We start from the raw sequence: 15665 nt of genomic DNA, 5'->3' as shown, positions 1-15665 counted from the left end.
TTTTGGTAAAAGAAGATACTTATTTATTACATCGGGAAGAAAAAAAATTATGACCAAAATATTAGGTAAAATCTCAAAAGAAACCAATGCATGTCTTCCCATCGATTTGTACGAATTAATAGCGGTTTGATGCACAGGTAAAATTCTCCTATTGGTTTCTATTGCGGCGATAGAGATTTCAAAATAAAATCCAATATTTCGATTTCATATTGATTTTATATTTCATGTGGAAGTGATTATAGTTCTATAAAATATGTAAATTATTTTTTAAAATTATAATAAATAATTCATGTTATAATATAAGATTACTTTTCACCGTTAAAAAAAATGTTAATAAAATTTGATTTATAAATGTAGACAGAAAAAACAAGACAAACTAAATAAGAAAACACATGAAAATTTTAAAAATAAAATTTTATATTAGATGTGAGATTAGTGCTTGGAATAGAAATCTACATCAGAAAAAAAATCTAATATTAATAATATTTAATTAAGAGTGTGAAAAAAGAAAAAATATATTGTTTTTTAAAATGTATATTCTAATTTATGATATAATCCCACAAATCTCATTAAACTGGTTTATCAGTATTTTTTTATCATAACAAATTGAAATTAAATTATAAAAAATAATATTTATATGTTAGGTGATATATATATATATATATATATATATATATATATATATATATATATAAAAGTTAGTGATTATATTTATATAAGGTGTACCCTAAATATAAATGTTTTTATTTTTAATTTATAAACATACACTTATTGTTATTAAAGTAGTTATAATTAATAGGACTTTTATTTTAGCATAAAATTTATGACCAAATATATATATTTTTAACAGCCAATGACACAAGTATATTATATATTAAAAAAAATATTTTCTCCCAAAATATAAATATTTTTATTTAGAAACTTATAAATTTATAATTTTATTTACTAAAGTCATTGTAATAAATTGATTTTCAGATGACAGGTACCTTTAGAAAATGCAAATATATATTCTGTTCCAGTTTTACGGTCATTTTAAATTAAAAATGTGTTTGTTTATTTATTTATAACAATAATAACAATTATTATTATCATTATTATTGTTATAAGATATATAAAATAAGGGGAAAATGAGGTTTTGACAAATTTTGTTCGATAAAGTTGATAATTTTTTTATAAATATGATTAAAGTAATTAATTTTTTATTTTTTAATAAAAAAGAAATAATAAAAATAGTATTTTTTTACTTTATTTAGTAATTTATCAAATTTTATAAAAAAATTACTTTGTTAATGGATATTTTCCAGAATAATATTAGTAATGCAAGATTTAACAGACAGAATAATCTATGTCTGTATCTCTTTGGGCTAATTAGGTTTAGCGTAAGTCAAATCATGATGATAAAGGTTTACTCAGTGTTAAGAAAAAGAAGCTCTTTTTTTTATATCATTAATTAATGAACTAAAACATTTATGCATACCTCAATTTTCAAAACATTTATGCATATCTCAATTTCCAAAACGTTGAACTTGGACCGCTATTGCAAAACTCAAACAATCACACATCTTTTTTTTATATTTAATATGAAATTTGAAATATTCTTAATACAATAAAATTTGAGAAGAGTTTGCATCTCAGTTAAATATAGATATTACTTGATTCCTCATACGGTAAGAAAATAGTTAATTAGTTATTTTGGCTGAATGCAATCCATTAATACTAGTTACAAGTATTTAGTATAATAACTCGTTGGCTATTAGTAAAAAAGATAATATATTAAAAATTACATGAAATGTGTAAATGAGTTTTGTAATTTTTTTTTATTTCTACTCTTAATCAATATTTAAAGAATGTTGCTTAGCTTTTTCTCACAGCATTTTATTAACTATTGGTTAAATTAAAATAAAATAAAAAATTAAACATGTTTTAAGATCTCCCGTTTATTGAATTTATAAATCGAGTATATATAAGAAAGTTACTAACAGTGGACCATAATTATCATGAACACATTACCTATAATTAATAAAACATGTTACTTTGATTATTTTTACAATATTTATCACATTCTTAAATGACTAAATAAACTATTAATGTGTTTATTATTCTAAAATTAAGTTAGTAATTATTATAAGAATAATTCTTTAAAGATATTAATATTTGATTTATTCTTTTTATATTTTGTTTGATAAAGGTGATTCTTTACTTTTATATCATTGTGTAAATAGTATTAACTTTTTAATGCAATGCCAAAAAAATACTACATTAATAAAAAGATTAAAAGAATGTAAATTATTGCACCAACAATGATCAACAATGATAGGTGTCGGTGTGGGACAGATTTTTGAAGCAATTTTGGAAGGTCCTCCTTGAGAATTTCATCAAGACACATTAAAGTTGGCTTGGCAAGATGAAGAAAATTCAGACTTGAAAAAGATGTACTCAATCTAATTTTTAGGTTGTGTTCTTGTGTTTTAGTATAGTTTGAAACTCTCTGTTTTTTATGTTTTTTTGTCTAAAATAAGTGTGTGTGATAGTCTTGTTGTTTTGTTTGTTTAAGGAAGTGTGTGGTAGCCTTGCTTGTGTGTTATTTTTGTCTTAAAGTCAGGATTTATCAAGTGTATATTTAAATCTTGTAATTCTTGAGATATAGTGAAAATTTCTAGATGTTGTTTGTTAGAGAAAACTGGATGTAGATTTTAAAGAATCGAACTAGTATAAATCTCTTGTGTGATATATCTCTTATTTTCTATATTTTTGACATGGTATAAATGCTCCAAACGTTAAACATCCAATCACACTATTTTAATTGATTCAACAAAAAGGTTTTATCAAAACAGTTTCGAAATTACTAAAACTGGGAAAAATTTATTAAAACCAATTCACCCTCCTTTTGGTTGTGAAATATTGGTGCATCAAAACTAACATATCTTTCTCTGCATATCTTCCATAAACATTCCGTTAAAACACAAATCAATGTCAAGATAACACAATAACAATTGAAAAAGAAAAAAAAAATCACCTGAAAATAGGAAGAGCAATGGATGGACTATGTAGAAGACAAAAAAATATTAATTGTTATATGAAAGGAATATTCAACTAATTTAGAAACTAAAAACCTAGTAGCACTAAAACCACGAGCGTTATGGTGTATATTTTCACATGTACACACATCATACAATTATTCATAGGGATATCAAAGCCAATTCTATTATTTTCCAATTTCTAAAGGTGGTGTTCACATCATCGATGACATTTGAGACTCACTCCGTCTGAATATAAGTGAGAGGAGCCATGGATAGGGAAAGAAAAATCAATACGTACTTCTCCTTTTTTCCCATAGAGTTATGGTGAATCTGATATGTGGAAGGTGTTCCAGCATTGGGATAGAGTCACTTGAAGTGTTCATATCTAGAAAATTAGACAGGTGGGGACATAAACATGGATTTGTTAGGTTTTATGATGTGAGGAACGTGCAAAGGCTTAAACATGATCTAGATTCCATTAGGATAGGATCAACAAAGTTGCATGTCAATACACTTAGATTTGAGAGGGAAGACAAATTGAAAAAGAATCAACAAGTCATTTCTATGTTAAAATGAAGTAATTTTTTTTAAAGAAGTAGATATGTGAATCATCAACTTCTTATGATACTAAGAACATTTGGAATGGTATTACATATGAATGTTTTATATAGAAAATAATTATGTATTTGTAATTATATATATTTGGATGTTTTCATGTATTTGAATGAAGAATTTACGAGAGTGATTATTTTTAATAAAGTCAGAGGTTAATGATTGGTTGTTGACATCGTTTAAGTTGCAACATGATATGGTGGTTGAATACAATATTTATTTTCATAATGTCTCTATATACATTAACAATATAATAGGATTTTTATTGTTGATGACTCAGACTTGTGTTAGAATTTTTATAGAAATTTATTGGTAACATTAAAAGATATGTCATTAAAAGATGGTTTTATGATAAACAAATTCGGCAAAAACATCATTTTGATGATTTTTTTTTTAAATTAATGAAATAAGATAAATTTTAAATCAATTATGAAAATAGATAATTCGAGTCACCAAGGTGACATAACTTTATTATGAAATAAGTCATGCTAAGGTAATACAATTTTAGTTCAAAACATTTTTAAAATTGAAATTGTATCAAATTGGTACAACTTCTATCAAAATTGGACTAAAATTATACTAACTTTTGCATGACTTCAATTTAGAATGTGCACAATTAAAATTAGGTCAACATGACAACTTGTACAAAGGACATACAATAATAAACACAATAACTCTTATGATTGATTGAAACTAAATTCCATGTATCGTTCAATTTTCTATAGAAAATACTTCTGATAGTTATATATGGAAATATACTAAATTATAATATATTATTTTCTTATGTAAGAAACTACTCTTGTAAGGATATTATGTGGGAAAGTTTCAAATTTAAATTAAAATGATAATTATGTTTTAATATTACTTTTAAGGTGACAAACAGAAATAGAAAAAAAATAATTTTTTATCTTATTTAACTGAATCTCAATAACTTTCTTCTTGACTTCCCTATATAAGTATAAAGAATTTTTCTTTCTCCCCTTCCTTCATGCTTGCAACATAGTAAAGAGAAATCGTAGGTCACATAATGAAAACTTTGTTTAGAGTAAAAAAAAAAAATTTCCTCAAATTTTAAGTCCTCTTTTTTGCTTGCACGTGAGGCTATTTTGGTGCACCCGTGATTATATGAGAAAGGACAAGTTAGTGCGAGTCATAGTTAATGAAAAAGTAAGAATTGCATTTTTTTTTTGTTAATCACGCACATGACGAGTATTGAGTAACTTTATTTGAAATTAACGTCTAATTAATGATCAAAGTCTCTCAAATAGACTTATTCAATGTAAATTAATTCATATTAAGTAAATAATTCTCACTTTAAGTAATATTATGAAGGAAAAAGTGCATTCAATTATCTCCTAATAACTTTTACAATCTTTCAATTATTTTCTTTAATTCAAAATGTTATTTATATTAGGTCATGAGCATTGAGTGAATTCCACACACAAAAAAACTTTGTGAAGAACAAAAACATTGATATATTTTTTTAAGGTGGTCTTTTATTGCATCTGTTGAACATTAAGAAGTAGGGTCGAATTAGTTATCAATAATAAATTTAATTTCATTAATTTGAAGTGACATTAATTGTAGTTCGTTGTTTAATGGTAGAAGAAAAATGTGAATTAGATATATTTCAAATTATTTATGATAAAATTGATAGAATGTGGAAGAGATGAGTAGAGTTTTGAAACTCTCATGATCATAGTAAAGAAAATTCAAAAAGTAAATTATTATTAGAAGTATTAAAAAGAAAATAGTTTTATTTTTTGATAGTGAAGTAAAAGACAACGTTGGAAGTTATAAATGAGAAAATAGTTTTGTGGATGTGTTTCTTCTCGGACAACGACAAACATGTTTTCGACAAAGGTCGTTGTGTAGGCTTAAGGGAATAATTATTCAACCTAGTCCATAAAGAATTGTGGAATGTAAATTTTAACTTTGAAAATTTAAACATGTAACATTACTAATTATATAAAACAAAAAACATAAAAAAACTATTGAAAATCTTAAGTTCTTGATGTATTTTAAAATTATCTTCCAATTTTTCTTCCACTATTCTACTTAAGTTAAAAGTTTTGTTTGCCATAAATATAATTTTAATTATCCAAATTCGGTTACTAGTTTGTTTGTTTTTTTAACTTCTAATGAAAATGTTTATCTTTTAATTTTATAATATTTTCTTTTCTAGTTTTTAAAAATAAACATGATTGATGATATAACAAATTGTAGTTTAGTTAATATATATCGAATGGATTCGATTTAATGACATGACTATTTTTTAAAATTTATTAAAGATTTGAATATGTTTTTAGTTTTTCACATTAGGTACAATGTTCTCTTTTTGTTTTTGTCATCTGAATTTAATTAAGTGACTTTTTTTTAATTTATTAATTTTTTGTTAACTTTGAAAAGTATAATACTTTAATCATTTATCAATATTGACTTTTGTCTTCGGAAAATTATGATTTGCATCTCTTACCTAATATATTTCTTTTGTTAAACGATTTTCTTCAAAAAGTACATCATAGTAAAAATAAATCAAAAGATATATATTTTACATTTGATATTAGTTATGTCACTTTTGTTAGATTATGATCGAAACAGAAAGATCATAAAGAGTGTGATCAAACAATAAAATATTCAAAATATATTCAGAACAGTTACTAGTACTTAATTAGTGGAAGCGTACTTGATTAGGAATAGTGTTATTGAACAATATTATAGTTGATCATAAACCATTCACTAAACGATCCAACGTATCACAAATCGTTCATCATAAGTCCAAAATAACATATCATTCATAAAATAAAGAGTGTTATTCCACAATAATAAAAAACGGAGAATAATAATTTATATAATAAAATTATATAAAATATAACGATTTTCACAATATCTCAAAGATAAAATGTCACAAATTAACGTAACTTGATTCGAATAAAGAAATTTAATTATAATTCCATCCTGAACCAAAATTTTGAAAATGAAAATGAAGTGAAAAAAGATTAGTATTACAAAATATCTGTATTTGTTAACTGATAATTTACATTACAACTACTCGAAGATTTTAGTAATATCATTTAACAGTAGAAACTAAAAATAACATTGCTTAAGATGAAGTGATTAAAAAATTAAAAAAGTATAGTCGGATAGTAAAAAAAGAGTAGTATGTTAGAAAACTAAAACATATATAAGTTTTTGAAAAATTCATGTCATTGAATTAAATCCGTATAGAAAAGCTTAACGGACCATCATTTACTATATCAAGTAATACAGTCCAATTCGAAAAATGAAAAAGAAACATTTTACAAAATTGAAAAACTAAGAAAATGGAAAATTTAATTAAAGGACAAATAAATGCTACCCTTATTTAAAGAATTAAAAAACCCTTTTTATAACTGCACTTAAATAGTTCCATCAAATATGAAAAGTTACATTTTCAATTAAGTATTTGCATATAAAAGCTCTCTTTCTAAATTATCTGTGCTATATAACTCATTTGCGTGACTTGTTTATTTAATCAATATTTTAATTTCAGTATAATATTATTAATATATGAAAACTTTATTTTCATGTATATTTACGTGTAAAAATCAAATTCTTACTAAAATTACCATAAATGTATGTTTTTTACGCTGAATTTGATCGTTGTAAAAAACTATTTTGTATTGTTTATTACCCTTTCTTTCATTTCAAAATGAAAATTTAGGAATTGTTAATCTAGGAAGAAAAACTCACAGTTAAAGAATGGTGTTAATGTAGAAAAATTAAAAATTAAGTTATCTCAAAATTCTATCATTGGAATTGTAGTCACTCTCAAGTGAAATTCTTTGAAACAAGCATTTGAAGGTACGCATACATTATGGTTGATGATGTACTTTTGTGATGATGTTGTCTTCAATTAAATTATTATTTAGTTTTTTTTGTTTTAAGTTAAAAGCAATAATTAAATCTAAAAACTGCTAATAATTTATAATATAGTTGACTTTAAACAATTCATAACATCTATATCATAACAAAAACAGTGTTAGTAATTCACACCTCGTCTTATTAATGAAAAAAATGGTTATTGCTCAAATAATGAAATAACAATGTTTCCTGAGAAATATGTAATTTTATTAAATTTATAATACAAATTTTAATTTAACTTATGCATATTGAGTTATAATTGCAGACACAAATGAACTTAGTTGACAAAAAAAAGAAAACAAATATTATATTTTCACTACGTTAAATTCATTAGACATATTAAATACATAGAAGATGTGCTGAAATTAAATATTTACTATTTTCATTTATATGCTATTTCCGAGACACGTGCGTTATAAATTGTAGACTGATATTTTAGTTAGTAAAGTACATGCAGTAAATGTTTATTTGATATTACTGTAATAAATAATAAATAAATATGATTTAGTTTGTATTTATATTAAAGTTAAAATTTGTAATAATTAAATACTTTTTATTTGTAAACTATACTTTAAATTTACGAAAAGTAAATTATATTTTAATTAATGGTGTATTCAGAATAAGGAGTGATATATATATATATATATATATATATATATATATATATATATATATATATATATATATGGGAATGAGTTATTTTTATATACCTGTTGTTAGTTATGTTTTAGCATTTTAAGAAAACTGAAATCTTTATCATAAATGTTAATAAATGTCTTACTATAATTATATGTAATTGTCGTAATAGTTAAAGATGACAAATAAATTTGTTTTTGTGGATATTGCTCGAACTCGTTTCGTTTTGACGAGAATTTTGCATTAACAGGAGAATTCCCGACTTGTTCACTTTGGTACTTGGGTATTAGGATGAGTATGTAGATACCCTTCATAGTACTCGTCCTTGTTTAGATTATTAAATTATTCATAGTCAATTAAGTAAGCTTATATATATATATATATATATATATATATATATATATATATATATATATTCTAATTATTTTGGTTTGCTATGAAATTCATTCACATCTTCGATATATTTCTTTCTCATTTCATCATAATCTTTAATATCTAGTCCCACAGTAGAGATATATATACCTCAGCGTAGTATGTTGGAGTCCTACATTGGTTAGAGATTATGCAAGTTTATAGTATATAAGAGGGTGTAAACTTTTTTAAGGTTGAGTTATGCTAAAAGTTCACTTCTTAACATGGTATAAGAGTCATAAATTAAAGTTTATCATAACAATTTGTCATGTCATTTGTTGGGTCTATCATTCCTTTCGCCATCAGTCTCATACTTAATATGTATATGTCTCGGTGTGAGAGAGTGAGTTGAAAGTCCTACATCGACTAGTGATAATATTAGTTTATAATATATAAGTGGTGCAACCACCTTACAAATTAAGTTTGTAAGATTGATTTATACTTAAAATTCACCTTTTAAAAAGAATCATTTTACAATTCTATTATTATCATTTTAATGCTATTATCGATCAACTTAAAATAATATGTGAACTCTCCTTTTAAGTTTTCTTATGTCAAAATAATATCCATAAAACATAATTAAGTTACGAAGATGATGCAATCGAAATAAATGGAATTCTCGTAAACAATCAAAATAATAAAAAAATAACATATAAGAATAATTTTTAGTCAAGTTTGATCGTAAAATATACCTAGTTAATTTTATAAATGTTCTTTACATTTGAAATTACCTACTTGAAATATACCTTTAACAATATAGTTATATTTCATGGACTTAAACCATTAATTTTCTTTGCTGATAGATAATAAAAGAGTACAAATTAGAAAAATGTAAGACAATTTAAAAAATATTATCCTGAATTAAATTTATTTTTTTATTGATTTAAATACTATTTTGGTTATTTCTTTTACTTCAGTTTATTCAATTTGATCATTTTTTTATGCGTTCAATTTGGTTCCTTTTTTTTACGCGTTCAATTTGGTTCCTGATTTACTAAATTATATTCAATTTTGTTTTTTTTTGTTGACACCGTTTAAATTGATAGTAATAAAGTGTACATGCTGACATTGTTGACATGACGTGACATTGTTCACGTTATGGTTGATGGTGTTTTGTTCAAATAAGTTTTTATTTTAGTTAAATTTGTTCAATTTAGTCTCACATCTCATTTCATGACCCTTCACCACTATCACCACTACCACCACCATGCCACCACCACCACCACACTAAAATCACCATCACCACCACACTAAACCCACAACCACCATCATCAAAACCACTTTGCAACTACCGACATAACCACACTTGTAAATGAGGTTTTCCACTATAGGTGCGTGTTTTCTTTGCGATTCTTGTTGTAGAAAATTATGGAGAAATACGGTTGTTGTGACTGCAATTATAGTCTAAAAACCTTGACGTGGTGGTGAAAATGACATTCATATATAATGACGATCATAGGCCATTGTTTCAAAACCTTGCAAGTTAGATAACCCCATTTGGACTATTGTAACAAAAAGTGTTATAAAAGAAGTGATAAATATTATTCCGGTTGGTGAGTGGTGGTGGGGGTTGTAGGGGTTGGTTGTGGTGGTGGTAGTGGTTGTAGGGTGGTAGTGGTGGTGGCAGCGATAATGGTGATGGTGGTGGTAGTAGTGACAGTGGTGAAGGGTCATGAAATGGAAGACGAGACTAAATTGAATAAATTTAACTAAAACAGAGATTAAATTGAACAAATTTAACTAAAACAAGAACTTATTTGAAAAAAACACAACTAGTCATGATGTGAATAATGCTATGTCATGTCAACCGTGTCACCTTGACACTCAGTCATTATTAATTTAAGTGACATCAACCAAAATGACAAATTGAACATAATTTAACAAATCAAAAACTAAAACATGTAAAAAAAAGACCAAAAATTGAATAAATTTGTCAAAAACATGACCAAAAGAATATTTAAACTTTTCTTATTTTGTATGTATATTTAAATTTAAATGGGTGGCAGGTGAGTTAAATGGGAGAAAGAAAAGTAAGATTATAGAAAAAAAAATGAAAAAAAGGGTGAAGGGGTAAAGAGAGACGGACAGAGAACAGTAGAGCGCGGGATGTTGGGGAGGGACCTCCGAGTCAGAGTGGAGGACCGAGTCGTGACCGATTCCGTCCTCTATCCTTTTGAGTCGTCTCGTGTTGTCATTTGTCAGCATTAATGGTCCCTCCCTCGCCAATCCATCCTCACCCTTCGATCTCATCTCTCCCCTTTCATTCCCACCGTCCGATCTTCCCCTTTCTCTTTCTCTCTCCATTCTCCCAATTTCAATTTCAGTTCGCGAGAATTTGAACCTCTCTGAAGAACCCTAACCATCACACCCTGCTCCTGCAACTATCCCACACATCCCCTCTCAACTCCTCGGATCGCACCCGCAACTCAATTTCGCCTCGCCTTCTCGCCTTCTCGCTCTCCCCAGGTCTTGGATTCTTCTTTACTCTCTTTCTTAATTCTTTCCAACGCGCCAATCTTATACCCTTCTTTTTCTTCCTAACTCTTCTTTTTTGTCTTTCGCTGTTTTCTGTGTTCTGTTTCTGATTTCAATTTACGTTTTACAACATTTTTTTTTTCTGGGAGTGGTTACAATTCGAAACGTTTTGTTTAATGGGCAAACGCTAAGTTGGTTTAATTGTAAGTCTTGGCACTCCGTGCTTGTGTCTTTGTTCGGTGGTTTAGGCTCAGACTCGTTTTGTTTGCAGTATTGGTTGGATCGGCTCACTGCATACTCGTGCTCGGGACCAAAATCGGATTTTGGAGCAAAAACAGTTCGCGATATCTTGCTTTTTGTCGTTATTGCTTCTAAATCGTTAATGCAAGTGAAGTAATATCTTGTAATTTGATAGTGGAGGTTGGTTCATTGTGGCAGGGGAAAAGAGGGTTAGAATTGGGCAGAAAGTAAACTCGGATTACCCATTTCTGTGGTTTTCCCTTGTCATTGGCACCGCGTCAATTGTTGATTTGGGTGTGTGAGGCAAGGCCAAGGTATGTGTGAAGTGTATGCTGTTTCTGCTTCGTAACTCAGGGTGTACGGATAATGGAAGGCAATGGAATCATTCATGAGAGTAACCTAGGAGCGGGGAGAAGGGACAAGAGAGAGGTGGGAGAGAAATCGATGGAAGATTTAAGTAGATATGCACATAGTCCTGCTCACTTGGCCGTTGCCAGGCGCGACCATGCTGCCCTGAGGCGCATTGTTGCTGCCCTTCCCAGGCTGGCTAAGGCTGGAGAGGTCAACACAGAAGCTGAATCCCTTGCAGCTGAGCTTCATTCGGATGAGGTTTCTGCTGTTATTGATCGCCGTGATGTTGCTGGTAGGGAGACCCCTCTTCACCTTGCAGTGCGACTTCGGGATCCAGTGTCTGCTGAGATTCTGATGGCTGCTGGTGCGGATTGGAGTCTACAGAATGAGCATGGTTGGAGTGCTCTCCAAGAAGCAGTGTGCACTAGAGAGGAAGCTATTGCCATGATTATTGCACGGCATTATCAACCTTTGGCTTGGGCTAAATGGTGTCGTAGGCTTCCCCGCATTGTTGCTTCAGCGTCCCGAATTCGTGATTTTTATATGGAGATAAGTTTTCATTTTGAGAGCTCTGTCATTCCTTTCATTGGGCGAATAGCTCCTTCTGACACTTACCGGATTTGGAAGCGTGGGTCTAATCTCCGTGCTGATATGACCCTTGCTGGTTTTGATGGCTTGCGTATCCAACGATCGGACCAGACATTTTTGTTCCTTGGAGAGGGCTATGTCGCAGAGGAGGGCAACTTAACTCTGCCACCTGGTTCTTTGATTGCTCTTTCTCATAAGGAGAAGGAAATCACAAATGCTTTAGAAGGAGCTGGTACACAGCCAACAGAGTCTGAGGTTGCTCACGAAGTTTCCTTGATGTCTCAGACAAATATGTATAGACCAGGTATTGACGTTACTCAGGCTGAGCTTGTTCCCCATTTAAATTGGAGGCGGCAGGAGAAGACTGAGATGATTGGGAGTTGGAAGGCAAAAGTTTATGACATGCTTCATGTGATGGTTAGTGTGAAGTCAAGGAGGGTTCCTGGTGCTATGACTGATGAAGAGCTTTTTGCTGTGGAGGATGGAGAAAGCATGATAAATGGGGAAAACAATGACGAATATGATGATGTACTGACTGCTGAGGAAAGAATGCAATTAGATTCTGCACTCCATATGGGAAACTCTGATGGTACATACGAGGATGAGGAAAATGGAGCCTTTGACGGTCAAGAAAATGGTTCTGCAGCTTCCTTTGAGAATTCTGAAGCCAATGGCACGGTTAAAGAAAAGAAGAGCTGGTTTGGTTGGAACAAGAAAAGTTTGAAGAACAGTGATGACCCCGAGGATTCCAAAAGTGTGAAGAAAAATTCCAAGTTTGGCTCAGAAGGGAGCAATCAGAGATCTGTTGATCAGCAAAAGTTAGCATCTGAGTCTCTGAAGGAGGATAGTGGAGACCTTAAGAAGGGAAAAGATAAAATCAATAAAAAGAAGAAGAAGAAAGGAACAAACACTGAGTCGAAGAATGAGAGCGAGTATAAAAAGGGTTTAAGGCCTGTGTTGTGGTTGACGCCAGATTTTCCTCTGAAAACTGATGAGCTTCTGCCTCTACTTGACATCTTAGCAAATAAGGTTAAGGCTATCAGAAGACTCAGAGAACTTTTGACAACTAAGCTTCCTCATGGAACTTTTCCTGTCAAGGTAATCTAATACCATAACCACTAGTTCTTTATATGTTATGCATGGTTGCTCTGCACTCTTGCAGGACAGCATGCTCATATCTCCTGTAGCTGGTTTTTGTTGGCAGTGAGTCAGCTTAAATTGCATATCATGTAATGAAAATGCAAAATTATACTTAAGTATATATTTATGCATAATAAATATCATAAAAAAATGGATAGTTACTAAACTCGAAAACTTAAATTAAAAGTTCATTATTCATATCTATTAGTTCACCTGCAAGTCGTAACAAGCACTGGAAGCACCAAAATAGAGAGTCCAGATAACCAGATGACAAAATAAAAACATTTGAAAGCAGAACCCAAGGCATAGACTCATAATGCCGAAGTCATATTTTTTTGTTTTGCAAACTGGGTTGGGAAACTCAACCCCCTAAACCTAGCTGCATTAGCAAAAACTGACATAAAATTTATTATCTCAATGTTACGAGCAAGATAAGTGATTTTGCTCTGATCACAACCGCACCCTCCAAAACGTACAAGATTGTTCTACAATCTTATGATTTTTCCGACATTGGCCTATATATACACATACGTACCTAACGAGCATCTGAAGTTTCACAACTTTGATGACATTCTGACTGACATGGGTTTATCTTTTCTCCTGTTTCTTGTACTGGTATTTGCGCACGAGTAGATTATAGGTGTCTTTTTGAGTGAATATCATTTCCACGGTACACCTGTACTGTTAATTGTTATTTTAAACCATGCTAGCATATTCTAAAATTATTCAAGGCAAAGCCGAGATTTGCTGCTATTGTCTGGACAACTAAACGAGCAAGAGGTTTTTTTCTAGATTTATTGTTACTCCTATCACATCACACTTAGACTTTTCTCATCGTTGAATAGTTACAGTACATTTCAGTTGAGTGGGAGTTAGATGATCACACTTAGCTGATCTACTTCAAAGAAATCAATTATTGTTTGAGTGTTGGTGTAATTTATGCGTGATTTCTACCAATCTGTTACTATCTGTCATTACATTTTTCAGCATCCATACTTGTTCTTCATAAAAGCTTCTGGTTTTAATGATTATAACCTCTGTCACTCAGGTTGCTATTCCTATAGTTCCTACCATCCGGGTCCTCGTCACTTTTACGAAATTCGAAGAGCTTCAGCCTGTGGAGGAGTTTTCAACTCCACTGTCCAGCCCAGCACATTTCCATGATGCGAAATCGAAGGAATCAGAGGGCTCTAGTTCGTGGATTTCATGGATGAAAGGAAGTCGTGGGGGCCAGTCCAGTGACTCTGATAGTCACAGATATAAAGATGAAGTTGATCCTTTCAACATACCTGCGGACTACAAATGGGTGGATGCCAATGAGAAGAAACGCAGAATGAAGGCAAAGAAAGCGAAAAGTAAGAAACATAAGAAGCTTCAGACAGCGGGAAAAGGTGGAGATGAAGTGCATCAGAGAACGGAGGAGGTAGAAGAAGAGTAGTAAGTAGTAAGTAGTATGGTGGTATGGTATCTCTTGAGGCTTTGATTGATAATTGTTGCCAGAGAAAAATCATGATCTTTCTTTGTGCACACAGCCATAGCTGACATTATAGTTCTATGTTGGAGGGTTTCTCCAAGAATTTACTAGAAATTTCTTGGGCAACCAATTGTTATTAGTTAAGAAAAAGGTGCCTTTATTTTTTTTTCCCTCGTTTTGCAAAGAAAGCTTTATCTTCTATAAATTGTTGTATTGGCAGTGAAGAGGAATTGAAGAGCAAGGGTGTATCGCTCCCTATTCTCTCTAGTTCTCCTTAGATACTACTTCCTACTATTTGTATCTACTCCTATGTCGATGATTATCGATTTTTAATTTTCGTGAGTGCTAATCTCTACTTTCTCTATTTCAAGTTGCATGCTCATTATTTTACTCAAACAACGTCATATTTTTCATTATTCAATTTTACTACAAATAAAATGCAACATTATATCATATAAATACAAACACCTTGATATTGGAAAAGAACAAGTTGTAAGTAATTTGTTTTTTTAACTACTTTCAATAGTACATACAAATAATTTATATTATTTTAGAAAAAAATATTAATGGTATCATAAGGACAAATATTCTAACTTTGGCATAATACCAAAATCTGTTTTTGTTTACGCATAAATAACTTTCCCCTGTATCTCATTACATCTCATAAGGAAGCACTAACTAGATCAGAAAATTTATCATTGCAGTGTAATTTCTTCACAAAATTAATAGAATAACCAAATTTAAAAAATATTACAATAATAAGTCATGCTAAGCACAAATTTAAATTATAAAAGTGTACTTATATGAGAGACATG

At 29.7% G+C, this 15665-nt stretch overlaps 1 protein-coding gene across 2 annotated transcripts; it reads left to right on the top strand.

Moving 5' to 3' along the window:
• The first annotated feature begins 10706 nt into the window (after window positions 1–10706).
• Window positions 10707–15192, top strand: LOC114187174 (Ankyrin repeat family protein). 2 transcript variants are annotated; one of them, XM_028075337.2, is made up of 3 exons: window positions 10707–11048; window positions 11496–13334; window positions 14425–15192. In XM_028075337.2, exons 2-3 carry the CDS (start codon window positions 11664–11666, stop codon window positions 14812–14814), a joined length of 2061 nt encoding a protein of 686 aa, XP_027931138.1. In that variant the 5' UTR covers window positions 10707–11048; window positions 11496–11663; the 3' UTR covers window positions 14815–15192. The 2 variants fall into 2 exon arrangements, with proteins under 2 accessions (XP_027931138.1, XP_027931137.1); XM_028075336.2 differs by having other exon boundaries at window positions 11329–13334.
• The last annotated feature ends 473 nt before the right edge of the window (window positions 15193–15665 follow it).

Source organism: Vigna unguiculata, chromosome 6 (assembly GCF_037176805.1).
Source record: "Vigna unguiculata cultivar grain cowpea cultivar isolate G323 ecotype 2 chromosome 6, ASM3717680v1, whole genome shotgun sequence".
Taxonomy (NCBI): Eukaryota; Viridiplantae; Streptophyta; class Magnoliopsida; order Fabales; family Fabaceae; genus Vigna; species Vigna unguiculata.
This window is presented reverse-complemented; position numbering and strand designations above follow the sequence as displayed.

What these genes read in the sequence shown, in the direction of transcription:
- LOC114187174 (XM_028075337.2), top strand. Translation starts at nt 11,664, where the DNA reads ATGGAAGGCAATGGAATCATTCATGAGAGTAACCTAGGAGCGGGGAGA. An exon ending in ATGGAACTTTTCCTGTCAAG is followed by an intron (nt 13,335 to 14,424) that starts GTAATCTAATAC and finishes TCTGTCACTCAG; the next exon opens with GTTGCTATTCCTATAGTTCC.